General features: G+C 41.7%; 1 protein-coding gene and 2 long non-coding RNA genes across 7 annotated transcripts in view; 2 read left to right on the top strand and 1 right to left on the bottom strand.

Annotated features, from left to right (window-relative positions):
• Positions 1–17366, top strand: part of LOC148145983 (uncharacterized) — a 183385-nt gene extending 166019 nt beyond the window's left edge. The window contains exon 3 of the long non-coding RNA XR_015760950.1: positions 17245–17366. This is a non-coding gene — a long non-coding RNA (uncharacterized LOC148145983). The remainder of the gene's footprint in view (positions 1–17244) is intronic.
• A 1769-nt stretch (positions 17367–19135) lies between these two features.
• LOC148145984 (uncharacterized) lies at positions 19136–22224 on the bottom strand. Its single transcript, XR_015760949.1, has 3 exons — positions 22019–22224; positions 21152–21226; positions 19136–19258 (listed from the first exon to the last, which is right to left on the bottom strand). It is a non-coding gene; the product is annotated as an uncharacterized LOC148145984 (long non-coding RNA).
• exoc6 (exocyst complex component 6) overlaps positions 19156–27806 on the top strand; it is a 204938-nt gene continuing 196287 nt past the window's right edge. For 2 of the 5 annotated variants that reach the window (XM_043712483.2, XM_043712488.2), the window contains exon 1: positions 19276–19406. In XM_043712483.2, coding sequence (XP_043568418.1) covers positions 19282–19406 — 125 coding nt within the window. In that variant the 5' untranslated portion in view covers positions 19276–19281. The other 3 variants (XM_043712486.2, XM_043712490.2, XM_087999000.1) reach the window with 2 other exon arrangements.

Consider the following 27806-nt stretch of genomic DNA (forward strand, 5'->3'; position numbering starts at 1 on the left):
CTGGATGCCACAGGTTCATTTGGATTATTGATTTATTTGTTGAGCAAGAGATACATTGCTTGAAATATCATGGCTTTAATGAAGACATGATTGAGATGATTTTCCAGATACCAGTGAATTCTTCGCTTGATTTTTAGCAGATTAAAAAAAAACTTTTGACCATGTATTTTCTATTTTACAGTATTTCTGTCTGGATTATCTGTCTGCAGAGGACTGTCACACACAAGATTGTGTGCCAGGCACCTCAGTATGTCTTATTTAACGTTCCATCAACGTGGCACAGTGTTCCTGTTTTGACGTCCATCAGGGTTCACAGTTAAAGATAAAAGGAGCTACAACAGACAGCACTCCAGGCACCATCAGATCACTGATCTTTCAGGTCAAATGTTACACATTTGAAACATTTTCACCTCAGGGTTGCATGGCACAAGGACACAAAAGGCAGTTGTTTTCAGTGTGAACATCTCACAGGTATCTGATGATATATTATTGTCTTCTACACACTGTTATTATTCAACCAAACAAAAGCACCACCTTTAACTCTTCAAATACCCCATACCACAATCTTCCAAATAGTAATGTAAAAATTGACATTCAAAGTTCTAGGGATTGACATCTCAATCTGTATCTATGAATGTAGGGCAAGTGCTCTTTAGCCATGCTGATGTCTCTCAGTGCCTCTGTGTATCTACTGGAGATGAATATACAAACTAACACAAATCACAGAATCCCTACAGTGTGGAAAGGCCACTTGGTCCATTGAGTCTGCACCAACCCTCCGAAAAGCATCCCATCCCCCTACCCAATTCCCATAGCCCTGCATTTCTTAGGGCTAACCAGCTATACATCCTTGAACATTACCAAACGATGTAGCATGGCCAATGCACTTAAGCTGCACATCCCTGAGCGGTGTGCAGTTCTAAAGCACAGCCCGTCCTCAGACACCTCTCCCTTGCCGGAGCTGGTGCTCAGGGGACCTACATTGCGCAGTCACTGGTTAACCCAAACATCGCACAAACAATGCAATGACTGCCACAGGAATTACAGAGCTTGGATTAGCTACACTTTGTGCTGAATGGGACGGCCCTTGCCAAGTCAGAGCTGTGCTAATGGAGCCTGAACTTTTTCCACAACATTTGGAACAAATGCTGATTGTGGGATCTTCCCATGTAGACATGATGACAGGTTCCGTTCCAGAACCCGGGCTCTCGTTACCCTTTTGTTTCTGTTGTTGGGGAGGGTGGTTATAATGACTGATGACTGGTTATTTTATAATCACTTGCTTACTACCATTTCTATTGGGCTGTAACCTGGGAGGGTAGGCCAGAGCTTTAGCAGATTTATTGGGATCATGTCTTTTCCAGAACCACATTCAGTCACCTTGTAATCCGTGTATTGGTGGGGAGCTTTCTTTTTAAAGAGAAGTATATAAAAGGGTAGCCTTGTGTGGAGAGGGGAGATTCGGACACGAACAGATCTGTAGGACACCTGCCAACTTGCTCATTGCAGCAACTGAGAGAATGTGTTCGGGTCTCACTGCTGTAAAGCCTCTGACCTCCTTAAAAGGAGCAGGAAGTAGAGCAAGGCGTTAGGGCCTGGACTGAGGAGGAGATTAGGCATATACACCTATCCAGTGAAAAAGCCTTCACTCTGCTACACCCAACTGCACATGAAGCAGCAAGATCTTTGAAACAATTTGGGCAAGGGTGGTGATTTGTGATGCTAATCTGCATGTTTTTCTATGCAGCTTCTGATCCCACTCCCATTCCAGTTAACTGAAAGGAAAAGCCACATCTTTCTGCTAGTACCACTTCAGCACTTTCAGAAGATGCACCATTAAGGCTTTTCTTACATGCTTCAACAGCCCAGGGACAGAGATATTCGTCTTGGTGGGTAATCTATCCAGAGTCGGCTCAGGGTCACATTCTGATCTGTATAGCATTGACATGGGCCTCTCAACTAGTGCAAGACATTGCTGCTGAGGGCTTTGATGCTCAGGGCCATTGGAGAAGAGACCTCAGCTGAGCCTATTACAGATGATGACCCACTAGAGTTAGCCATTGAATGAGTAATGGACAAGCAGGGAAATATCTTGCAAAAATGCCAGAGATTATGTGCAGATTGGAGCAAAGGTCAGAGGAGTGTGCCCAAGTTCTGTCTAACATCACAGCTCAAGCATGCAAGCACATGGCTACTTCCATGGATTGCCTGGCTGATGTTAAAGTCCAGCAGAATAATCAATATCTGCTAGGCATGCATGGGAACGTTCTTCCCATTGTTCAAGTCAAGATGGAAAGGGATAGGGCCACTTTGACCTCCCTCCACGTGTCCCATTCCTTCAATGGGTAAGGGCAGTGCTCTTGTGCATTGACAGGTAGGAACAGAGACTGTCACCCTCAGAACAGTTCAGTAAAAAATCATGTGTCTCCACCTATCCCTGTCAGAGATCTAATTGCCTCCCTCAAGTCAGGCCAAGGTTGGACCAGCATGTGAGATCTCCAGCAAGCCAGAACCCTCTAGAACCATCCAAGGATACCTACCAAAGACATTGGAGGGTTCCTCAAGCTCAAGCTCACCTGTTGTCAGGTAGCACCGGATGTAATGACTGAGAAAAAAAGAAGATTAAAGAACGTTGAAATCACTTTAGTAGATCATAGAAAGTAGATGGGTATCAATGTTATGTAAAATGAAGCACTGTTATTCAACACAGAACTTTATATATAGTACTACAGGTACACAATCCTTTATCCAAAATTTTTGGGGCCAGTTGTTTTTCAGATTTCAGAGTTTTTCAGATTTCAGAATAAATGACATTTTCATAGTGAAATTTTTAAAAATTACCCAACACCATAGCCATGTGTGATTAGTACGAAACGCTAAGACACAATCGATGCCTGCCAGTGCTGGGCCATGCTGCCACATGAGTCAAGTGGGTGTGGAGTTGGGTCACCTGTTCGCATGACAAACAACCTCGTTATACAGAAAAAAACTTCACAGTAGAAACTTCGGATTTCTGAGCTTTTCGGATTTTGAAATTGCAAATACAGGATTGTGTACTCATAAATTACTATGGATTCTTCCTATCTGTTAAATCTGTTAAATCTTTTGGATTGATTTGGTTCCTCTTATAGCTAACCTTGAAGGATGTTGATTACCATCATAGCTTACATGTACATTAACTATGCCCAGAGCACTGAGGCTACTTGGCCTTAAGAAAATGGGACTTTAGGTGTGTGGTCTTGGTGCATCACTTAGCATTGTGTAGGCCCTTGCTCACAGATGTTTGAAGAATGTGTACACATCCTGCATGTATTCCTGCATAATTCCATCTTGATAGTCTGGTCCTGAAGCTAAGCAGGTTGTCAATCAGGCAAGGCGAACAAATCACTTTCATTGAATGTCAAACAATGCAGTGTAAAGTATAAATGTTAGAAATCAAATCCCTTCAGGGCAGAACACCTCTCAGCCAGAGTTGGTTCCTAACTCTGATTGGAAGCAGTTCAGGACGGACTTAATATGGATCAATATGTGCCAGAAGAAGGGTTTTTTTTCTGACAGGTAATGCTGGCTTGTTGAAAACAAATAGATTGTTAGCACCTTGAAAGGAGCACGGCAATTGACTAGGTCAGATTGCTGAAAGGAGCATGGGGATTAGTTCAGGCTTGGTTACCATTTCAGAAATAATGTGGAGGTGCCGGTGTTCGACCGGGATAGACATGGTTAAAAATCACACAACATCAGGTTATAGTCCAACAGGTTTGTTTGGAAGTACAAGCTTTCAGACTGCTACTCCTTCGTCAGGACTATAACCTGGTGTTGTCTTTTATTTCTGAAATGAGAAATCACACAAGAATTACATTTCAGTCAGTTTTTATGGGAACATGAGGAACCAAGTTGACTTTTATTTGAGATTTCCTCAACACTGCAATTGCTTGCAAATATAAACACAGCGATTGCGGGTTATCTAATCTTAAAATATTGCCTGTTCCTCTTGTACTAAATCACTATGCTCAATTCACATCCTTTCTGATGATTCAGCAGGAAGTCAACACACATTGTCTTTCTGAAAGCTACTGGAACAATTTATGCTCAGCACATGTTGCATAGCAATTAATCAAGCAAAATCCACACATTTCTCTCATATAGTGGGCTTGGTTTCCACTTTGTTTGGGGCTGATTGTAAACCTAATATTAAAGGAAAAGAAATGGCTTCATAGTCACAAAATAATAGAAAATGTTGATTAAAACAAATTAGACAAACAACTATAATGGGAGTCCTTTCCAGCTTTCATCTAAGAAAGGAGACTTCCAGTTTTCAGACTCTCCTAGTATTTTTTTCCTCAAATGCTCGAAGAATGGACAATCCCACAATAAAGAAGCTGTGTTTGCATATTCATGAGACAACAGCAGGGATTTAAGAAGAAAAAAAATTCCAGTGCAAATAGATATATAATTTTAAATATTGTGGCATCATGGAACAGAAACAACAATGCAGCATAAAGTCTTATTATTCATAAAAGCCCAAAAATAATTCTTCTGCGCTGTCACACTCTGCATCACTAGTGTTATCTGAGCTGTTACTTCTTTCAAATAGTACAATATCATTAATGCCAATTAAGGAATTGCTAATACCAGATAGAAGCAGAAATATAGAATATAAGACCAAAAAATAGGCCATTCAGCCCTTCGATCCTGCTCTGGCATTCAATATGATCATGGTTGATCATCCAACTCAGCAAACTGTTTCCATTTTACACAGTATCTTTTGATGCCATTAGTCCTACGAACTATCTTTCTTGAAATCTTCAATATTTTGACATAAGTTTCCTGTTGCAGAGAAATCCACAGGCTCACCACTCTCTGGGTGAAGAAATTTCTCATCTCTGTCTTAAAAGGCCTACCATTATCCTGTGATCCAGGGACTGGGACTCTTGGTTCTGGACTTCCTAGTCATCAAGAACATCCTTCCTGCATCTACTCTGTCTACTTCTGTTTTTTTTTAATATATAGGTTTCTGTGCAATTTCACCAAGTTCTTCTGAATTCTAGTGAATATAATTCTAACTAATCCAGTGTCTCTCTGTACATACATCTTGACTTTCCAAGAATCAGACAGGTAAAGCTTTTTTGCATTTCCTTAATAGCCAGAACATCCGTCCTCGCATAAGGAGCCTAAAACTGCATACAATACTCCCAGTGTGATTTTTACCATGACTGAACAAGACATCCATGCTCCTGTACTCTAACCCTCTCACTCTGAAGGCCAACATATCATTTGCCTTCTTCACTACCCGCTGCACCTCCATGCTTACTTTCAGCGACCAGTGTACAAGGACACAGAAGTCTCATTGCACCTCACCCTTTCACAATTTATCCACATTCAGATAATTAATTCCCTGCATATTTTTGCTACCAAGGTGGATAACCTCTCATTTATCCACATTATCATGTATCTGCCCTCTATTCACCCAATTACTCAACTTCTTCAAATCACACTGAACCCTCTCTGTATTCTCCACACAGCATATCCTCCCACCCAGCTTTGTTATGTCTCCAGGTTTGCATATGACTCAATAATTTTCACATCTAACTTATTAACATATTTTGTGAATAGCTAGTATCCAAGAACTTATCACTATGGTACCCACTAGTGACTGTCACTCAGAAAAAGACACGTTCATTCCTATCCTTTGTTTCCCGTCAGCCAGACAGTTCACTTTCCATGTCACTATGCTATACCCAATCTCACGTGCTTTAAATTTTACATGTTAATCTCTTCGGTCGGACAGTTATCGAAAGCCTTCTGAAAATCCAAGTAAACCAGATCTACTAGCTCTCCTTTATCCACCCAATGATTACATTCACAAAAGATTCCAGCAGATTTGTCATGCACAACTTCCCATTTGTAAATTCATGCTGACTTTGTCTGATCCTGTCACTACCTTCCAAGTGCTCTGCTATTACATCTTTTATAATGGACTCTAGTATTTTTCCCCACTACCAATGCCAAACTAACAAAATTATTTGAATGATTTCACAATTGTATGTTGTTTTGTAAGCAAAACAAACTTTTCATCAAGCTCAAAAAGTGACTTGCCTGTCATTCAACTGATTAGTGTCAAATTGTGACTTGGAGCCTCTGTCTACTTGGTCTGTTCCTCACTCACAAATGCTTTAGATAGCTTGCTTAATTGAAAAAGAATTAGAAGCTAGAAATGGCTTGTAAGATCATCTAAAATTACTGATAGCAATATCTTCAATTCCTCAACTTTGCAATCTCAGTTGTGTGTGCCAGAACGAGTCTCTCACTAACAGAGCTATTTTTCTTTTCAGAAGACAAACATTTTTAGAAGGATGCTTCACCATTTTTCATCAGCCACAATTGCATGTGCCACTTTTTCATTCAGTAATACTTTTAAGATGAACTTGAACTGGAATTCCACATAAAATTTCAATCTTGTACAGTTGTGACAGATGGTTACCTACACTTCCTTAGTTGTTATGTCTTGTTTTTTCCTTCAAAACTGATACAAAAGTGACATTTACCTTGACATGCAGTGAAATCCTACTGTCACCCTTCAACCCAGAATGCTATAATAACATGATGCGTGCCACATTCCATAGAAGTTTCTTAGATTTAATGGACACAAGAACACAAGTGAAGAAATATTACTTCTTGAGAGTACAAAGGAGTCTTTATTATCTTGAATGCATTTATGGCAAAATGCTTCAGCAGTTTAGATGAAGGTCATTACAAATGGCAGACAGTGTCATCTTGATAGCTGCAATTGGTTCCCCTTACTTTGACTGATCTGATGATGTCATTTAACTTTTTCTTGCACTACCTGGTGCTGCATGACCTGATCGCTTCCTTCATGGTCTATGGCAGCATTCATTAGGATCCTAAAGCACTTTTTACCAAAGAATACCTCCTTTCTCTCTTGCTCTTCTTCCAACATGATCTTCATTAATTAAAGTGAGAACCGGGGGACAGTCTACTCTCTTTCAGACCTACCAGATGAGCTTTGTTTCCAAAACTTTGATTCCTGATGCAGCTCTTGAAAGCTAGCTGGGACACACTATTTTCCCAACACAGAAACAATAGCAAGGTTAGTTCTACTAACATTATCCTGCCAAGAATTACACTTGCCCTATTTCAACTTGGGTTTGCACACAATCACAAAATCACTTATTTTGTGTGTTTTACAGAGATAGCTTATGGAAGTAAGAAGAACATTGTTTGATAAATTTGGCAATAATTCATTTGCAAAGACCTCAAATTCCTGTGATGCATAATTAACTGGTAAAGGACTGGATTTCACCATTGTGTTTCTGTTAACGGATCCCTTCAAGCTGTTTTCCCTTCTTTGGCTGCTGTGTATCCGCAGATAAGTGTAGCCAAGGGGAAAGGTCAGCAAAACTTTGCAAGCACTTCAACATCATCAACACAATTCAGTGCTGTAACTAACGGATATCATTGAGCTCTTTCATTCTTTGAAATAAATCAAAATGTCGAAAGAGTTTCCTTTACATGGCCTATTGTTAATAGTGTTACCTTGTGTCAGTTCCTGTACAAGTTTCCATGAAATAGGCCACCCCTTTTGCAGCATATATATCAGAATATTCAGATAAACACAAAGACAATAATGTTTTCAAATTGTTGAAATTGTAAAACAGCCGCAGAATTGTTGACAAAAGAAGTATTGCTTTTGCACAAAATCCAGATCAGCAGAGTGCTAAATTGACAAGGAAGTGATGCTAAGTCATCTGATCTTATAAGTAACTGAGGTCTTTTTAACAACGCAGGATTTTAAAAAGATTTTGTAGTTATGATTTATCAAATTTGAATTTATTTATTAAATAATAGGAACACATTTGTTTTTAATGAGTGAATTTGATGAGCTTTTTGTTGATTATGTAATTATTCATAATTTACATTTACTGATAAAATAATAGATTCTAAGATTAAACATTTTTGTGTCTAGAAATATAGGTCATAATTTGCAAATACTTCAAGAATGAATTGATTGCAACATTGCTAAAAGGAGATACAAAATCAAAGCCTTTCATCCTACAATCATCAGGACCAGCATGTATAAAACAGACTTGAACAAGGGACACTAATTTATAAAGCACGAAAAGACAGTGCTAATTGACAGAGCTAACATAACATGAAAATACGGCAGTTAACTGCCAGTCTTGGTTCTCAGACCAGACAGGTAGACTCTGATCAGTTGAAATGGGAATGCAGCAGATATTGGCAATCTCCATTATGTTTTTTCTCCCCCCAGTGTGAGAAGGTACAACATATGCACAAATACTTTTGCCTATATAGTCCCAAGTTAACATACATAGTTTCGAGCATTTGCAAATACATTGCACTGCAAGCCCAAATAATAACCTTAAAGTTAATTTTTGATGTCATTCTTACCCTGGTCCAGATTATTTAATAGATGTTGCCCAATATTAGACTTATATCCACTGTCGGACATGGTGTTCTAAGGTTTGCAAACATAGGCCAGCTGAGTACAAACAACAAGCTGCCTGCACGATAGTCAACAGGATGTTGTTTGATATGGTCCCCAAGTCATTAGGACACATGGCCTACATACCAGGCATCACACTAGCAGTGAAACACAAACCACAACTGGAGCATAGCGTGACACCCAAACCTGTACACAATATGACTATGATCCCTACGCTTGAGAGTGCAGAGGTGCTTTACAAGAATAGTTCTAGTGATGAGAACTTCAGTTAACATGGAATCCCTACTATGTGGAAGCAGGCTATTCAGCCCAGCAAGTTCACACTGACCCTCCGAATAGCATCCCACACAGATCCACCCTCCTACATTTTTCCCTGCATTTCCCATGGCTAAGCCACTGGCCCTGCATATATAACTGGTCTTTATGGGCAACTTATCTTGGCCAATTTACCAACCTGCACATCTTTGGACTGTGGGAGGAAACCAGAGCACCCGGAGGAATCCCACATGGACATGGGGAGAATGTGCAAACTCCACACAGTCACCCAAGGCTGGAATTGAACCCGGGTCCCTAGTGCTGTGAGACAGCAGGGCTAACCACTGAGCCACTGTGCCACCCCGTTATGAGGATATCCCAATTTCTTTAGTGTTGTTCTCCTTGTTGAGAACAAAGTAAAGCAGAGGTCTGATAGAGGTTTTCAAAATCATGAGCAGCTGATTAGAGTCGATAGGGAGAAACTGTATCCCCTTATGAAAGGAATGAGAGCAAGTGGGCATAGATTTAAAGTGATTTGTAAATGAAGCAAGGGTTATGTGCAAAATACAATTTCCGTTCAGCAAGTAGTTAAGAATGTACTGCCTGAAAATGTGATGGAGGCAAGTTCAGTTGAGATATGAAAGACGGCATTAACAATTATTAGGTAAAAATAATGTGCAAGAGTTTTGGGGGGGGGGGGGGGGGGAGAAAAGCAAAATTTTGGCACTAGGTAATGATGCTCTTTTGAAGAGCTAGCACAGATACATTGGGCCAAATGGTCTCTTTCTGTGCTTTAACTCTTCCGTGATTGCTCATTTAAGTGGTAGACATTGTCTTTTTGGCTGTAGCATCTGGTCTGTAGAAGAAACTATTTGTGCAGCATGAGGTGGCTAGCTTTACCTGTTTGTCAAGTGTTTGAGATACTTTCAGTTTCCAGGGCAATTTGAGGTAGCCTGGTCGTAGGCCCTTTCAGGAGTCTGTGTGATATACAATGAGTGATAAACTGATCAGGGTGGCCATTATCATGCAGGATACTTTCGACATGCTCTGTCTCAGCATCAAGCTTACACAGCTGAGGGTCCTATTCACAGCTTTGCCAATCAGATTGATCTTATAGTGCAAGGAACTGTAGGAATTCAAACACATATTGAACAATTAACATAGGCGTTTTGGTTTATAGCAGTAGAGAATGCATTGGCATATTGTCCAACTAATACATTGAGAAAAGGGAGCTTTGTTTGATTACTCTACTTTAATTATAGATTTGAGCACAAGGTAGAATTTGCTAAGCTGTATAAAGAAATTCTTTGAGGTGGTTGTGGATTGAAATATTACAATAGTGTTATCTACATATTGGAAGTATGGAAGGGGTAGGGGGATACTAGTCATTTCATCAAGCATGGTAACCAATGAAAATGTTACCAAGAGCTATTATTTCACTTTTAAATATCAAAAAAGATCTGCAGTCGATCAATAGACTAAAATACACAAGATGTATGACTTGAAGTGGAATTCTTATCACAGAATCAGTGCATGGTTGTGGCACTGCTGAAGGCCATTCTGCCCAGTATGCTGTCCTTCTGTAGCTGTAATTTACCTAGCGCTGCGCCCCTGCCTTAACCTCAGAACATGGCAAATTCCTCCTGGTCTTTATTGAACAAAATGTTCTTGAGAATTGTTGTAATTTATTGGTTGTTAAGCTTATTGTAACTAGTGAGAATCAAGAATTTTCAGAGTTGAGAAGGTAAGTTAATATTCTACAATGGCTCATTGATTTACTCCAGTTGTATGGACTTGAAGATAGCTGAAACTCATGACTTTCCTCATCCTATCAATCTTGTCATCAGCTGAGTAATGTTGACATATATTTCTGAAAGCAGTGTTTGCTGCCACCACAATTTGGTCGGGGCAACCCTTTCTGTCAGCAATGTCACAGATAACTGCAAGCATCAAAAAAAAGGAGCAATTAAAGGAGTTATTTTCTAAAATTTTTAAATCCATTCAATTAAAATGCCTGGAACTGAAATTTACACAAACCCACTTCCAATACTTGTCCAACCTATTTGTGCCGCATGAGGTGGCTAGCTTCACCTGTTTGTCAAGTGTTTGAGATACTTTCAGTTTCCAGGGCAATTTGAGGTAGCCTGGTCGTAGGCCCTTTTATGAGTCTGTGTAATATACAATGAGTAATGAATTGATCAGGGTGGCCATTATCATGCAGGATGCTTTCGACATGCCCTGTCTCAGCATCAAGCTTACACAGATGAGGGTCCTATTCACAACTTTGCCAATCGCATTGATCTTATAGTGCATGGAACTGTAGTACAGAATGTCTACCACTCTGCCCTCAATTGTTTAGTTACTTCCTCAAAAAACTCAAACAAGTTTATGAAATATGATTCCCCTTGTACTAAAGCATGCTGACTATCCCTAATCATTCCTTGCCTCTCCCAACACATATAAATCCTATCTTTCAGAATTACCTCAACAACTTACCCACCCCCCAAAGTCAGACTGACAGGTCTATAGTTCCCAGGCTTCTCCTTACAACCCTCTTTAAACAAAGCCACAATGTTAGCCATTTTCCAGTCATCTGGTACCTCACCTGTAGTTATAAAGGATATAAATATTTCTGAAAGGGGCCTGCAAATTCCTCCCTGACTTCCCACAATGTCCTGGGATATATTAGATCAGGTCGCAGAGATTTATCAACCTTTATAATTTCTTAAAACCCCAGCATATCATCTTCTGGAAAGTGAACTGTTTTTTAAAACATCAATATTTATCTCCCAGAGTTCTCTAGTCTCCAGTTCTTTCTCCACAGTAAAAATTGATGCAAAATATTCATTTAATTTCTCTCCCATCTCAGAGGATTCAACAACCTCTTTGATCTTTAATAGGCCCCACGCTCTCCCTCTAGTTGCTCTCTTGCTCTTAATGTACTTGTGGTATCTCTCTGTATTACCTTCACCTTCTCTGCCAATGTTATTTCATATACCCTCTTTGCCTTCCTGATTTTTTTCTTTAAGAACGTCCCTTCATGATGCCTTCTGCAATCAAACACCTAATAACGAGGTTGAAACCTGAACAATGGTTAATGAATGAAAATGGTACTAGCAGGCCTTTGACCGATATCCCTCCACACTCCGAGACTTTGAGTTGGTGTCATACAGGCAGCAGCCACCACCTCCTGGTGGCACTACCATTCAGTAAAACTGCCAGTGGTGGCACTTCTGCCCCAGGGTCTTTGATCCTAAAGGAGGCTCACAGCTGACCTGTCAAGTGCCTGAATGACATTTAATTTGACAGGCCTTCCATAACAGAAAAAAAACCCTAGTTCTCAACAGCTGTCCACCCGCACCCATCCCCCACCCCCAACCTTTGATTCCATGAAATACTGACCAGAGTTCATCAGTTCAGAGGAGGTAAAATCACAATGGGAATTGTTATTGCCTGCAAATGAGAGGCACATAGGTCAATAAAGGAGAAAAACAAAGGATCAGGGCAAGACTAAATAAATTTAACAATTAATCAGAACAAATAAGGAGGAATATTCAAGGATATAAATCTTATAGGCAAAAGATGGAGTTCTAAGATTGATATAGAAATATAACAACAGAATGTCAAAGAAGGATCTGTATAAACTAACAAGATATAAAACAACAGAAAATTATTATTTTAGTAATACAACCATAGATAGCAAAAAGATAAAAGGAATTGAAATTGAACTCAAGAATGTTACAATAAACAACTTACATACATAAAACCTTCTTTAAAGTAATAAAATAGTTTGTAGCAGCATTATAAAACAAATTTGATAATGAACACATAGGGAGCTTTAAGTTAATTGACCAAAAACATGTTCAAATAGGTTTTAAGAGTGTCTTTAGGGTGAGATGTGGCATAGAGGACCAGAGAGGTGTATCAAGGGAATTCCAGAGATTAGATCCAAGGCATTTGAGGGTCTGGCCAATGGTAGTGCCAAGAGAAAATAATTAGGATCGTGCTCTCCCTCAATTGTGATATTCCAATTAAAACTAACAAGCAAAAAACAGCTGAAAACCTAAATCAGGGTCCCGTACTTCCCGCGGGAGCCTGTGCCCCACAACCTGAGCTGCCTCTGAAATTTTAATTTTGTCCCTTTCAAAGATGTAAAAAGGAGGGCCCTGTATAGACTGCTGCTGCACACCGTCCACCTCTTCTCCCTCATCCACCGTCCGAACACGCCTTGACGTGCCCATTTGCCACCGGGCGGTGGGGATCCCCAGTGGAGGACTCTCTACACGGGAGTCCTCCCCCTTTCTCTCGGGGATCTGGGGTGGAGGGTGCTGCACGCAACAGTCCCCTGCAACCGCAGATTGCGGTGGTTCACGGACTCCCAGCCCAACTGCTTGTTCTGTGGCGCTGTGGAGTCCGTGGACCATGTATATATTGGGTGTGGGCGTTTGCACTCCTTTTTGATTTTCTTAAAAACCTCTTCCTCTGCTTTTGGCTGCACTTCAGTCCCACGCTCCTGATCTTTGGGCACCCGGTACGGAGGAAGGAGGGCAGGTCTGAAGACCTCCTCGTGGGTCTGCTCCTGGGCCTGGCCAAACTGGCCCTTAACAGGTCCAGGCAGCGGGCCGTGGAGGGGGTCGTTAGGGCCGACTGCTTGCCCCTCTTCTGCGGTTACGTTAGAGCCCGCGTGTCCTTGGAGAAGGAGCACGCGGTGTCCACCAACACCCTGGAGTTGTTCAGGGAGAGGTGGGCGCTACAGGGAGTGGAGTGCATCATTTCTCCCTCCAACTCCATTTTGATTTAGTCCCTACCCTCCCCTTCACTGTTTTTGATCACACAGCACTGCCCTTTGATGTGAAGGGCAGTGTTTTTCACTGGCCACCCGGGTGTTTTCCTATCTTGCTGGTGGTGGAATTTGAATAAAGATTCGTGCACTTTGTGTCTTTCACTGTGTCTCACACCTGCACACACATACCATGGGTGCTGGGGAAAAGATAAGCACTACCGCAGCTAGGCGGTAGTGTGGGGGTTAAGAAAAAAAGAGGGGAAAAAAAAAGAAAACCTAAATCAGACTAAAAGGATTCAAATAATTTTCTGTGATTATCTATCTGAGAATAGTGAGAGTGCCAAATGAAGGAGATAAGTGAAGTATTGATGGTTATTTTGGGGTGATTAATTTACTGGGGGGGAGGGGGAAGGCTTTATAAGCTGATGTTAATTTAAGTATAGCTGTCTCAATCATGCTGCAGACTCAGTTTCCTGGCCACCATCCCTAATCACGCAGCAAATGAATCATGTTAATTAGTCATGTCCTGTAAGATTCAACTAGAGAGCAGTAAGTATTCTATCTCTCCAAGATTGACCTGAATCTTCAGGAATTGAAGAATCCAGGACACTGCTTATGTGCAATCCTGGCAATAAATCATAGCAGCATTAGAAAGATAGCTTTCAAGTAATTTTCCTTAAACATTTCTCCTTAATGAATCTAAAAATATTGAAAATATAGTGGAGAAAATGCTTGACTGGCAGCTAAACATCATCCAGGTGGGTAAAGGAGCTTTCTACTTTTCAGTTGGTTTAGAAAAGCACTGTATCACATGGATGGATATATTGGCTGACAAAGGGGGCTCTTGTGGTGGAGTGATAGCATCCCTACCCCTGCAGCAGGAGGCCTGGTTAAAGTCCCACCTGTTCCAGAGGTATGTAATAACATCTCTGAACAGGTTTGTTTTAAAAAATAAGTACAAATACTGGGTAACATATGACTGAAGTAGTGGGGCGGGTGATGTAATGAAACTTCAGAAATAGATTTAATCACAGTTGGCAACCCCAGCGGGCAAACCATTGGCATGAACAGAGCTAAAACCTGGAAATGGTCCCAACACTGTGGAACTTTCTAAGACCTGAAGATTCCAGCCCAAATTTCATAGGTTGAACAAAAGTCTTCCCACATATACAGCCTCATATTTCAAAAACTGGACACATACATCCTGTTCAAACATTAGTTGATCAGGTTTAATCTCAGGCTTTTATTTATTTCGAAAGGAAACATTTTGCATCTTGTGCATTAATTATTTTGTAATCTGTTTTTGCTTCCCCGATGTTGTTCTTTTTACCAGTTGTTACTGTGTTGCACATGCATTTCAAATGTACAATGCAAGAAACTAAAATGGATGAGAGAATGGAAGTCCATTAAGTCAACTCCCATATGAGAACAAACAGATGATGACTTCTTCACAATGGGACACCATTTACATGCGGAAAAACACCTCAGGCAGTGTGTCTGCTTTAGCTATGATGCTCCAACCTGGGCATGTCTCAAGAGATTTACGTTTGTTGTACAACCTGCATAATAACCTGTAGACAACAATGGCTTAGAGGAGTTCTTTCTAGAGAAAGTGAAAGTCATCAACAGCATAAAGCAAATGTTCTATAGATAACATTAAGTACCCTTGGGTCATCTGCACAGCAGACAGTTTATAGTTCACAAGCCAATAGGTGTGCATCACTCTAGTACCTCTGGGATCAATTACCTTTCCCTTGCTTTATTAAATAAGGTTTATTGATTTGAGTGTCTAGACTTTAGAGAGCATAAACACAGGGGTGAGTTGAATGAAGTTTTTAAAACAATGCAGGAACTAGACGGTTTATGCAGACCAATTATCTTTAATGTACAGTAGATTAGAGAATACCCAGGGTCAAGTTAACATTTTTTTTCATAGCAGAACGAGAATTGGTAAATGTGTGATATTGCATTTTCCCGAAGAGCAATGGATCTATGGAAAAGGATGCCAGCTTATGTGGTGTACACTGATTTGAAGTTTTCATTCAGCTGAGAATTAGATAGCTTGAATGCATGAGTTGGAGTGGGGAGGCCAAAGAAAGATTTTCAAGCTTTTATCCTTAATAGGTTTATGTGTTTTATGTTTCCTTCAGTCAATTCCATGTCTGAGAAGTGTACATGTTGTGATTGTTAGTATCCATTTGGAAAGATCTGCTGACACTTGAGCACCACTATTCCCAAGATAGTCACAAAAGTTGAAGATTTAATCTGATTTACCTGTGTGATGGACTCAGGTTAACAGAAAACTCTAACCAAATTTCTATGCTCAACAAGAACTACCATCTGATACAAATAAATAAATTCTAAGCAAATAACTATGATGTATCAACATACCACTTTAATAGTTAAACCATTCACCCTATTTAAAACCCCAACACACATACAAGCAGACAAAAAACAAAATGGCGTTACAGGTGGTGGAAAAAATCACTATTCAATAGAACAAATTCACAGGCTTTGATAGGTATTTCTTTTTATTCTCAATACCTTCTGTTGTGTGTAGTCCTTCCTTCCTAATTTTCAGTTTTTTGGCAAAGGCACAGGAAAATTTATATATCAGTTATTCAATTTCATTGTCTCTAGTTAGAGGCAGCAACTAATTGCTGTCTTCAAGTTTGAGTTACTTTCTGAAGGATAGAGAGGCAATCCGTCCTTCCTGTCTAGAAATCGTATGCACCTCTAATACACAGGAGTTGTCATCAGACTGACTTTCACAACTAATTACAGTTGTTCAAATCAATTACCTATCTGTTTGCCAGCCAATTGTAGTTCCATACCATCTTATCTCACCTCCCCCATTGCTTGAAAACTAACAGTGCAAACACAACTCACCATGAGTTCCAATAACATGTTTTCAAAAGTGAGAAAAATTCCTTCCCCAGTCAGACTGGGGTGTATTTGAGATCTGCCTGCTTGCCCTAGCTATAATAGAGCTTGCAGGTATTTTAGGTTAAACCTGTCCTTAGGCAGACAACTGAACAAGAAAGACTTTTCTAAATATCGATGGCTGCTGACTCCATGGAAAGTAATTGTTTAAGAGCGCAGAGATGGAATCTTGAGCATCAAATTTCCATATCAGCCTCTTCCACTGAAGCAACATGTCTGGTCTGACTTTCCATTATATACAATAGTAACCTTCATAATGCTGTTGTTTCTCCAGCAAATTCTGCTTTTTTTTCTCCAGATCTTCAGAATCTGCAGTCCTTTGTTTTATTTTAGCAAATTTCTTTCTCATCTGCAGTTATATATGAATGGCATGAGTAGCTGCATTGATTTGATCATCAACATTTCTCCATGTAGCTTGCAGTAAGACTCCAGTTATTTAGGATTAAGGGCAACCATGTTATTCACATGTCTGTTCTGAACTGTTGTAAATACATTGCCCCTTTTGCTGTTATCACCACAATATATCCTTTAATGGTAGTTTGTTATCCCAAAGAGCTACAGCCCATCAAAATTATTGGAAAAGCATTAGACATAATTGTAGTGTGTAATAAAGACCAAAAATATCCTTAAGGTTTCTAACCTACTAGTATAAGCCTTGTACATTGAAGTCCATAGTTAAACTGCACTTGCTTTTACAATCCTTTCAAAATATCAAATCCAGTTATATACAGTACTTGTACACAATGATAACAGTTTGCACTTTTTTTTATCTCTCCAGATAATACATCATTTTCCAATTCCATTCCATACAGTACAGCAGACACTGCCACTGAAGAACAATGACAGATACCAGACAGCCAGGAATCATTTCTCATGGTCATGGAGAAGAATCTCACCCAGAGAAGAGGGTGTACTGTATATCTTGTTGTTGAACAATAGAAAGACCCACGCCTAGATGTCATATTGTAATATGAACTGATACATTCCTAAAAATCTAAACAGAATTCTTTACATAATAGAATCCCACATAGGCAATAACGATTATAAAATTAAATCGCCTGTGAGAAATAAATTCCCCAAATGTTAAAAGCAATGAAAGATACGTTTTACTGCTTTATTGAAAAATGCTGATATTATGGTAATGTGCTTCCGTGGGATAACAGTTTACAAATTGTTTTATCTGCCTCACAATATTGACTGCAATTATTTTGGATTTCTAATCTGAAAGTAGATGCTTTAAATGCAAATAAAAGCCAGAAAGACGACAAGAACGGGTTGAAAATCACACTGTCTAATAGAAAAGGCAATGTTAATATATGTATATGTAAATGATGAGTCTTGCTTATCTAGCAGCTATTACCAACAATACAACACAAAATATTAAATGAAATACTCACCTGACTTGTTGGATATTTCCAGCAGTTTTTGTTTTCACTTTTCAGGAGATGTGACATTTTATTTTAGCAGCTACTTTGCACTGATAGAAGGCTAGAGGTGGAAGAACGTTTTCGGTAATACCGAAAACTGACTAAGTTTATAAATTGTACCCAGAAAGCGAATTTCAAATCTGACCACATCAAAGTTATGTTCTTCATAGTGCTAAGTTCATACAAGGTGATCTCACATTACCTACTACAGGACATTCAGGGCCAGATCAAGATCTGTCTCTAACATTTTGTTCCACAGTTATCTTTATATACATCCAATTTTTGTGTAAATATAAAACTGGTATTACAAATGCAATCACTAGGAAGCAGCTTGTCTTACTATACAATGGGAAACTGTAGAATTTATATCCTTAACTATGCTAGCTATGGCTCAGTAATAATGCTTTCCACTGGGTCTCAGAAGATTTAAACGTTAAGCTCTACCCCAGAGACTTTGTCCAAAATCCAGGCTGACACTCAAATGCAGTACTGATAGAGTGCTGCAGTGTCCAAAATGCCAATTTAGAATGAGACTTTGAACTGAGATTTGATCCAAAGCCGCAAGCTCACTACTTCTCACACAAACATCATTAAAACAAGTTATACGGTCATTTTTATATCATTGTTTGTGGAACCGGTTTGTTCAAAGTTGCACCCGCATTACCAATGTGGCAACATTGCAAAAACATTTAATTAGTAATGACTGGGACACTGTATAAACGTAATGCTTCCTCTCTCATCGACGCATAGTCTACAATAAGATGTACCACATTTCGTCATAATTTCACAGCTCAAACTCCGTCATAAGCCTTCCAATATACAGACTGAATTTTAGTCTAAACACAAATTTGTGAAACGTGATGATCAATTCCACAATGATTAACTGAGTCGTTCCCAATCGGATTTGAGAAATAAGTCGCTGACAGGCTTCAATATCCGGAAGTATTTTCCTGGAGAAATAGTCACTTAATTGTTATTTTTTTTCTTAATTGTTATATTAGACCCTTGTGACAACATTAGGGAATCCTGTATCGTGTTTTCTTATTATTCTATAAAATGATTAGAAAGGATGGCATTTTCAAAAGTGTTGTACAGAAAGCAAAAGTTATCATGTTGGTGTTGTAAAAGGTTAATCAGAGGGACTGCGAAATATGATAGTCTTTAAATAACCATGAGCTATAAATAAGTTATCTCCAGTCACCTCTTGCGTTGACAGACTGTATATAGACCGTCTCTTTTTTTTTTGCATTAAATCGTAATACTACATTTAGATTGATAGCTCTTGAATCACGAGATCATTGTTGTCGTCGGCAGTTTTTTGTTGTCATCCCTTCGGTTGAGTCTACGAAAATTTCGCTCCAAAACCTAAGGACGAAGGTATTGAAACAATGGCTCAGATCAGCAAAACAGTTACTTCGAATGCTTCTAAAGGCGAAAAACGTGAAAGCCAAATTTATGAAAATGTTTTTTCTGAGATTGAAACGTTAGAATTGCCACTTGGTACGAGTTTACGGTAGGTGACCTGACTTTCTACTGTCGTGTTTACTTTTTTAAAGTAACATACGCAAAATTATTGTCAATGATTTCTCTGCTCACTTTTCCAGCTACTACTTTTGGAATACTGTCTATGAAAGGTAAAATAATGCAAGTTTAATCTGGGATGTTTGATTGTGGGGCAAAATGCAATTCCAGTCGCCTAGTTTAGTAGACACATGACTACAAAATTAGATCTATGTTGGTGAATGTTGTTGGTAAAAATAGGTAGTTACTAATCATGCAGCATCGTAAGAAGTCATCAGTATGTGAATTTAAAAACATGTGATTGGCTAAGAGTAAAAATGATTCTCGCCAGGACACTGCATACTAGTTCTACAACACGTGGTTTTAAAAAGTAGCTCTGGGGATTCTCAACAGGTCTGGAAACGTCTGTGGAGAGTGATATGGCTCCGAACTAATAAGTGGACTCGAAACATGACCTTTTTATCTCAAACGGATTTTGTCAGATCTCTTCAGTTTCTCCAGTATTTCGTTTTTAACTTCAGATTTCCAACATTCGCAGTATTTTCTTTGTTTTTGATTTCAGAAAGTTAGTTTTGCCTCAGTTTCTCCTGCGTTTACTGCTGCCAGCGACTTCACAGGGCGGCAAATATGTTTTGTTCTAATTTGCATAGCAGTTCTGTTTTGAGCTGAATTGTTATTGTACGTATTTCACCGACGTGTATAAGTATCGGGTGAAGAAGCATGATTATGGTCGTGAATCAGCTTAATTTTTTTCGCTTGCGACGTTTGTGGGGCGAGAAAGTATATCTTAAAATTTAACTTTTCGGTCGTTTTAAATAAACTTTATTAATTGAGACTTAACCAAGAGATTTCCAGCTGTGTATTCAGTCTACGAGCTTCCACTCCCTGTTAATTGAGCCGACTTTTTAAAAAAAAAACAACTTCCTGTTCTCTTAAACATGCCTTGGCTTTTCTTAAGGGGCTTGTGAACTGAAACCAGTGTCCTCGAATAGCGGTTTTTTGTCAGGAAATACGATAAGAGTCCAACGCTGTCCAATGTTCCCATCTTTTTTAGTAAGAAATACTTTGGCAAGAGAGTCAGCAGTTTTTTCCGTAACGTTTTAAAGATTATAACTTGGAATATGCCTAAGTAAGGGAAGGATTCCAGTGGACTTGCACGGTCTTGCTCATCTGTGTGGGGATGTAATCAAGCACTTACAACTGTCATTAAAATCTGGCATTTGTGGTAAATAGCTTTTTTCCCCCGAGGGAACTCCTCTCTATCCTTAGTTCAACTAAGTTTGCTACTCTTAGTGTTTCTATTACTGAAAGCTACTAGAAACTCATCACAATTTGATTTTCATATCTGCAATAGACTAGATCCAACAAGGACTGCAGATGCTGGAAACCACAGTCTAGATTCGAGTGTGCTGGAAAAACACAACAGTTCAGGCAGCATCCGAGGAGCAGGAAAATCGACATTACGGGCAAGAGTCCTTCATCGGGAACAGAGCTCCCTTCCTGATGAAGGGCTTTTGCCTGAAACGTTGATTTTCCTGCTCGGATGCTGCCTGAACTGCTGTTCTGTTCCAGCACACACCGTCTAGACTGTAGATCCAACAAACTCACTCCCAGAATTCCGAAATGAGTTCTTGGGTTTGTCCAATGGGGATGGAAAGGTGCATTCTCTCTGTTTTAGAGCTTTCCATATACAATACTAAGGATTAATTTTCCTTTAATTTGATGCACTTCACCAACCTTATTTAATGTGATGTTCGAGATTCAGGAACATGAAAGGAAACTCTAGTTCCTCTTTGAGCGGCTTTCGAACAACTTTAATGAAAAATGTTCACATGTCAGTACTTGAATGTCATGTGCAAAAGATGTCGGTGAAAGCTGACTATATTTTTAAAACAAAAATTAAATGTACATTTGTATACATATCGCATACCAACTAGGACCCGTGGATTTGCCGCAGGTGAAATCGGGCGGGCGGGTGCTCGCACGCGCGCGCCCCCGTCCCACTAGCTGGCCCGCGCGCCGTCGGGAGCGCGCTTACCGGTCGCTGGTGGAGATGGGGATGGGCAGGAAAGTGAAAACGGGCCCGGAAGCGGGTTTGTGAGGGACGGGTTGTCGTTGACATTAAAGCGGCCGGGCCGGGCCGAGCCGAGCCCGACGCCCGCCAGGAGGCCAGGGCCATGAGCCGCCGTTAGCTGCAGCAGTGCTGCTGTCACCGCCCGGAGCCGAGCCGAGCCGAGCCGGGGCCGCTAAGATGGCAGACACCGCGGCTCTGGAGACGGTGACGGAACACGAGCGGATCCTGCAGGAGATCGAGAGCACGGACGCGGCCTGCGTGGGCCCGACGCTCAGGTACAGTGCCGCTGCTTGTGCTGTGGCCCGATGCTGTTACCCTCCCGCTCGCTTTGTAGGCCCGGCTTTGGGACTGCCCTGGTACCCGCGGCCATTCGGGCCCTTTAGGCCGGCCGGGCCGGAGTGAAGCGGCTCCTTCTCCATTCTGGTTGGCTATGGGCCCAGAACCACAAGGCTCCCTCTTCAAAAGTTTGCGCGTGTATTTTTTTCCTTTTTTTTCAAGGATGTGGGGCTGCCAGCCGTTCTGCGATTAACCTGCAGAGAATTTGGTGGCAGCTTCCCCCACCCCCGCCGTGGAGCTTTCTGCCACCCGGGGGGGGTGGGCTGCGACATTTTCCTGGTGGCTACGTATTGACAGTCACTGGCACTCGGCCCATTTCCAACTTGCAATGCATCTAGTCTCAGGGTTACAGGATAAGTATATTACTGTAGGGCTGTGTGCCTGTGTCTCCATTGCAGGGTCACATAGCCTTCTCCAATCGAGGTTATAACAGTGAGACTTCCCCACACCCAGGATTATCATTTGTTACAGTGTGATTGGGTGTACTACTACGTGTAGGAAGTTCTGCCTTATACTACTCAATCCATCTTTAACCTTTTTTGGCACTACCAGGTTACAGAACGCTACATTCAGTGGTTAAAAAACACACTACACCAGGTTTATAGTCCAACAGCTTTAATTGGAAGCACAACCTTATTGTCAACCACCTGTTGAAGTAGTAGCGCTCTGAAAGCTAGTGCTTCCAATTAAACCTGTTGAACTATAACCTGGTTATGATTTTTAACTTTTTACACCTCAGTCCAACACCGGCATCTCCGAATCGTGACATTCAATTGTGTATGCCATTTGAGTAAATTATGCACATTGCTAGCACATTAGTTAGGTATTTTTAGTGGTTTTATAATTAGGGATTGTTCTGAAAACCACATGAAAATTGTTGACATGATCTGTTTTGAGATAATTTGACAAGTTGTGGTTTATTGACTGATAATTTGTCCTGGGGCCATGGAGGATGTTGTAATGCCAAAGCACAATATCGTGCAGGCTAGAAATTTGGAAATTCTCAGCAAATCGGGCAATAACAGTGGAGAGATTAAACCATTGACGTTTTGAGTCCTTGCAGAGGGTGGTGGCGCTGGAAAAGCACAGCTGGTCAGCCAGCATCTGAGGTGCAGCAGAGTCGACATTTCGAGCATAGGCTTGAAATGTCAACTCCGGATTGAAGCTTGTCGGCCAAGGGGGCTGAGAGATAAATGGAAGGGGCTGGTGGCGAAGATAGCTGGGAATGTGATAGGTAGATGAAGGTGATGGGTAGATGATGAAGGTGATGGGTCAAAGAGGATGATGGAAGGATAGGTGGGAAGGAAGATGGACAGATCAAGAGGGTGGTGCTGAGTTGGAAGGTTTGACCTGGGATAATGTTGGTGGAGGGGAAATGAGGAAACTGGTGAAATACACATTGCCAGGGGTTTGGAGGATCCCAAGGCAGACGATGAGACATTCTTCCAGGCCAGTGGAGGGATTCTGTCCTTGTTGCAATTGGAGTGTGGTTAAAGGGTGGAGATGTGGGAAATGGATGAGATGTGCTGGAGGGCATCATTGACTGTGTGCATGGGGAAATTATGGTCTTTGAAGAAGGAGGCCATCTGGTATGTTCTGCAGTAGAATCAGTCCTCCATGGAGCAGATGCGGCGGAGGAATTGGAAATAAGCGATTATTTTATGAGGCAGGGTGGGAGGAGGTATAGTCCATGTAGCTGTGGGAGTTGGTGAGTTTATTTAGATATGTGTTTCTCTCAATTTATTTTAACCTTATTGCAAAGCCTCTTGCAAGGATGCCTGCCTCGAAGTCCCCTCTCTACAAGGATCAACTTTCTGTTTTGAGTCATTTGTCTTTCCTTTGCAAATGGATTTTAAAACTTTTTGTTAATGGGATGTAGGTTCCATCAACAACGTCCTTAATGCTATGCTTGACCATGTTTTCTGTCATTTGAGATTCCTCCAATATTTAAAGCAGTCAATGTCCAAATATTTCTGCATTTGGACAATATCCATGCATGGGCTGATGAGTGGAAGTAAACTTTATGCCACACGAGTGACCAACCATGATTCTTTGACATTGCATGCTATCACTTTGCTGAATCTTCATAATCAACATCCTGAGGGTTGCCATTGACCAGAATCTGAAGAGAGCCAACTATACAAGTACAAGAGCAGGGCATTGTATAGGAATCCTGCAGTGAATCTCCCTCTCGAGCATGTACGCCAAATTGTCTGCAGCACTTTAAGAAGATAGATCACCGCCACCTCAGTGCAATTCGAGATGGGTCACCATGTACCACTCAGTGAAGCTCCATTTTTTGTTTAAACCTCTTCTTTCAGTGGTACATTTCTCTCTCAGAACTGATCTTTTGTTATGAAATTTGTGATGTTTACAGTGTCAATGTTACTGATATAAACATTTCATTGTCACTGGGATGCAGACTTGCTCAACAAGATTAAAAAGATACTAGGCGAAAGTGCCGACTGCAGATGCTGGAGACTAGTTGAGCATGGTGCTGGAAAAGCACAGCAGGTCAGACAGCATCCGAGGAGCAGGAAAGTCGACGTTTTGGGCAAAAACCCTTCAGGAATGAGGCTGGTGAGCCTTTGGGTGGAGAGATAAATGGGAGGGGGGCTGGTGGTGGGTAGGTAGCTGAGATTGCAATAGGTGATGGAGGTGGGGGTTAATGGTGATAGGTCAGAGGGGAGGGTGGAGTGGATAGGTGGAAAGGAAGATGGACAGGTCATGAGGGTGGTGCTGAGCTGGAAGGTTGGAACTGGAATAAGGTGGGGGGAGGGGAAATGAGGAAACTGGTGAAATCCACATTGATGCCTTGGGGTTGGAGAGTCCTGAGGTAGAAGATGGGGCTCTCTTGCTCCATGTGGTAAGGGAGTGGCGATGGAGGAGGCTCAGGACCTGCATGCCCTCCTTGGCAGAGTGGGAGGGGAAATTGAAGTGTTCAACCACAGGGCGGTGGGGTTGGTTGGTGTGGGCGTCCCGGTGATGTTCTCTGAAGCCCTCTGAGTAGGCGTCCTGCCTCCCCCAATGTAGAGGAGACCACATTGGGAGCAACAGATACAATAAATGACATGTGGAAGTGCAGGTGAAACTTTGGTTATGGAAGGCTCCTTTGAGGCCTTGGATGGAGGTGTGGCTGCAGTCGGCAGATTTTTCAATTCCTGCGGTGGAAGGGGAAGAGTGGTTTGTTGGGTGGCATGGACCTGATGAGGTAGTCGCGGAGGGGACGGTCTTCACTGAAAGCAGATAGGGGAGGGAAATATGTCTCTAGGGCCAGTTTGTAGATGGTGGAAATTGCAGAGGGTGATATGATGTATACGGAGGTCGGTGTGGTGGAAGGTGAGAACCAGGGGAGTTCTGTCCTTGTGTAGTTAGAGGGGTGGGGTTCGATAATGGTGCGGGAAGTGGATGAGATGCACTGGAGGGTATCAACCACGTGGGAGGGGAAGTTGCGTTCTTTAAAGGAGGAGGCTATCTGTTCTGTAGTGAAACTGGCCCTCCTGGGAGCAAATGAGGTGGAGGAATTGGGAAATAAGGGATAGCATTTTTACAGGAAGCAAGGTGGGAGGAGGTGTAATCTTGGAGTCAGTGGTTTTGTAGCAAATGTCTGAGTGTCAGTCTAGATTAGAGTGGTGCTGGAAAAGCGTAGCAAGTCAGGCAGCATCCAAGGAGCAGGAAAATTGCCATTTTGGGCAAAAGCCCTTCATCAGGAAAGGTGGTGCCGACGCAGTCAATGTAGCGGAGGAAAAGGTGCAGAGTGGCACTGGTGTAACTATGGAAGATAGACTGTTCCATGTAACCAAAAATCTCCTTCAATGGTGACCAACTGAACTCTGACCTTTATCTACAAACCCACTGACTGCATCCTCACCTCTGTCCAAAGCCTCAAAGGAGCCTTCCACATCTGTCAAATCTGATGCGATCTTCTCTACATTGGGGAGACGGCGCCTACTCGCAGAGCGCTTCAGAGAACATCTCTGGGATACTGGCAGCAACCAACCCCACCGCCCTGTGGCCAAACACTTCAACTCCGCCAAGGACATGCAGGTCCTGGACCGCCTCATCGCTACTCCCTCGCCACCTGACTCCTGGAGGAAGAATGCATCATCTTATGCATTGGGACCCTCCAATCCCATGGCATCATTGTAGATTTCACCAGTTTCCTCACTTACCGCCGCCCCTCCCCCTCCCAAACCTTAATTCCAGTTCCAACCTTCCAGCTCGGCACCACCCTCATGACCTATCCCACCTATCCATCTTCCTTCCCACTTGTCCACTTCACCCTCCCCTCTGACCTATCACCATTACCTCCACCTCCCATTCATGTATTGCACTCCCCCACCCACCTCCTGTTTCTCTTCACCCATGAGGCTCCCAGCCTCATTCCTGATCAAGGGCTTTTGCCTGAAACGTCTTTTATTTCCCCTGCTGCTGGGATGCTGCCTGACCTGCTGTGCTTTTCTAGCACCACACTCTTGACTCAAGATAAAAAAGATGAGTACTCTTGCTAAACCTAAACTCTTGAAGCAAATGATCAATTGTGTTTTGAATCCTACAAATACCTCCAGTAAACCTCCTACTAAAATGTTATCACATCGTCAGTTACTCTGCCTCCTCTTGGAAGCAGAGGCATTCTACTCCAGGACATCTCAGATGTTGTCCTACTTTAGGGACCATAGTTTCCCACTTTATAATTAAGGATGCCTTCAACTGCACTTCTGCCCTCAAACCCCCCCAAAAAAACCGAATAAGGATAGAGTGCCCTTAATCCTCACATACCCCCCTCCACCAACCTCTGAATGCAACTCATCATTGTCCAAAGTTTCAGCCACCTCCAATCAGAACCCACCACCAAAAAGATGTTTCCTTCCCCAACCCTGTCTGCTGTCTAGAGACTGCTCATTCTGCAACTTCCTTATCAATTCCATACTCCCCACTGACTTCACCACCACACCTGGTACCTTTCCCTGTAACTGCAAGAGGTGCAACCCCTGCCCCAACTTCTCACCCCCCCCCCCCCCCCCCCCCCTGCCTCCAAGGCCCCAAACAATCCATCCAAATCACATGCACTTCCTCCAATCTGATCTATTGTATCCACTGCTCTCGATGTGGTGTCTCTCAAGACCAGAGAGAACAAACACAGACTCTGATCAGTTTGCAGAGCATCTGCACTCTGTATTCATCAACTAACCTGACCTTCCATTTTAATTACCTCTCCCATTCCCCTGGCAACATTTCCATCCTTGGCCTTTGCCTCTGTCTGAGTGAGACCAAAGTAAACTGGAGGAACAACACCTGACATTCCGTTTGGGGAGCTTACAGCCCAGTGGTCTCAATATTGACTTCACTAGCTTCAAAATCCCACCCCTAGCCTTACTCCATGTCTGGCTCTCCTCCCTGACCTAACCTGTCCATCTTCCTAATTCGCTTGTTTGCTCCACCGTTCCCACTGACCAATCACAATAACCCTGTAGCTGCATCCACCTATCGCCATCCCTTCTCCCTTCCCACTCCTCTCTCTTTCTGTTTAGTTCTGGGGTCCTCTCCTTCTCCTCCCCAGTCCTGACCTAAGGGTTTTGGCCTGAAACGTTGACTTGCCTGCTCCTCATACTTGTCTGACCTGTTGTGCTTTTCCAACATCAGATCTATTGACTCTGGCTTCCAGCATCTGCAGTCCTTACTGTCTCCAAGTGCTTTAAATCCTACTCTCCTTTAGTGCTCTTTAACTGGTTTGCAATACCTCTTTGATAACTTGTCCATCACTATTTCTAAGGCTGGTGCATTTAACAGAATTTGCAAATTAGTGTGAATGCAACTAGGCACAAAGGAAACTGATGAAAGATTTAAGAAAAATGAGGCAAGTATAGAAGATCACAGTAATGAAAACTGTACGCTACAGAGAGGGGGAAACATTACTTCAGTCTTTGACTAACTTTTTTTGCTTCACATTAATGAATAGGATCAAGTTCTCAGTCTGTAGTA

This window comes from Chiloscyllium plagiosum, unplaced genomic scaffold, assembly GCF_037043375.1.
Source record: "Chiloscyllium plagiosum isolate Xiang-an unplaced genomic scaffold, Cpla_swu_hap1 HiC_scaffold_22, whole genome shotgun sequence".
NCBI classification, from domain to species: domain Eukaryota; kingdom Metazoa; phylum Chordata; class Chondrichthyes; order Orectolobiformes; family Hemiscylliidae; genus Chiloscyllium; species Chiloscyllium plagiosum.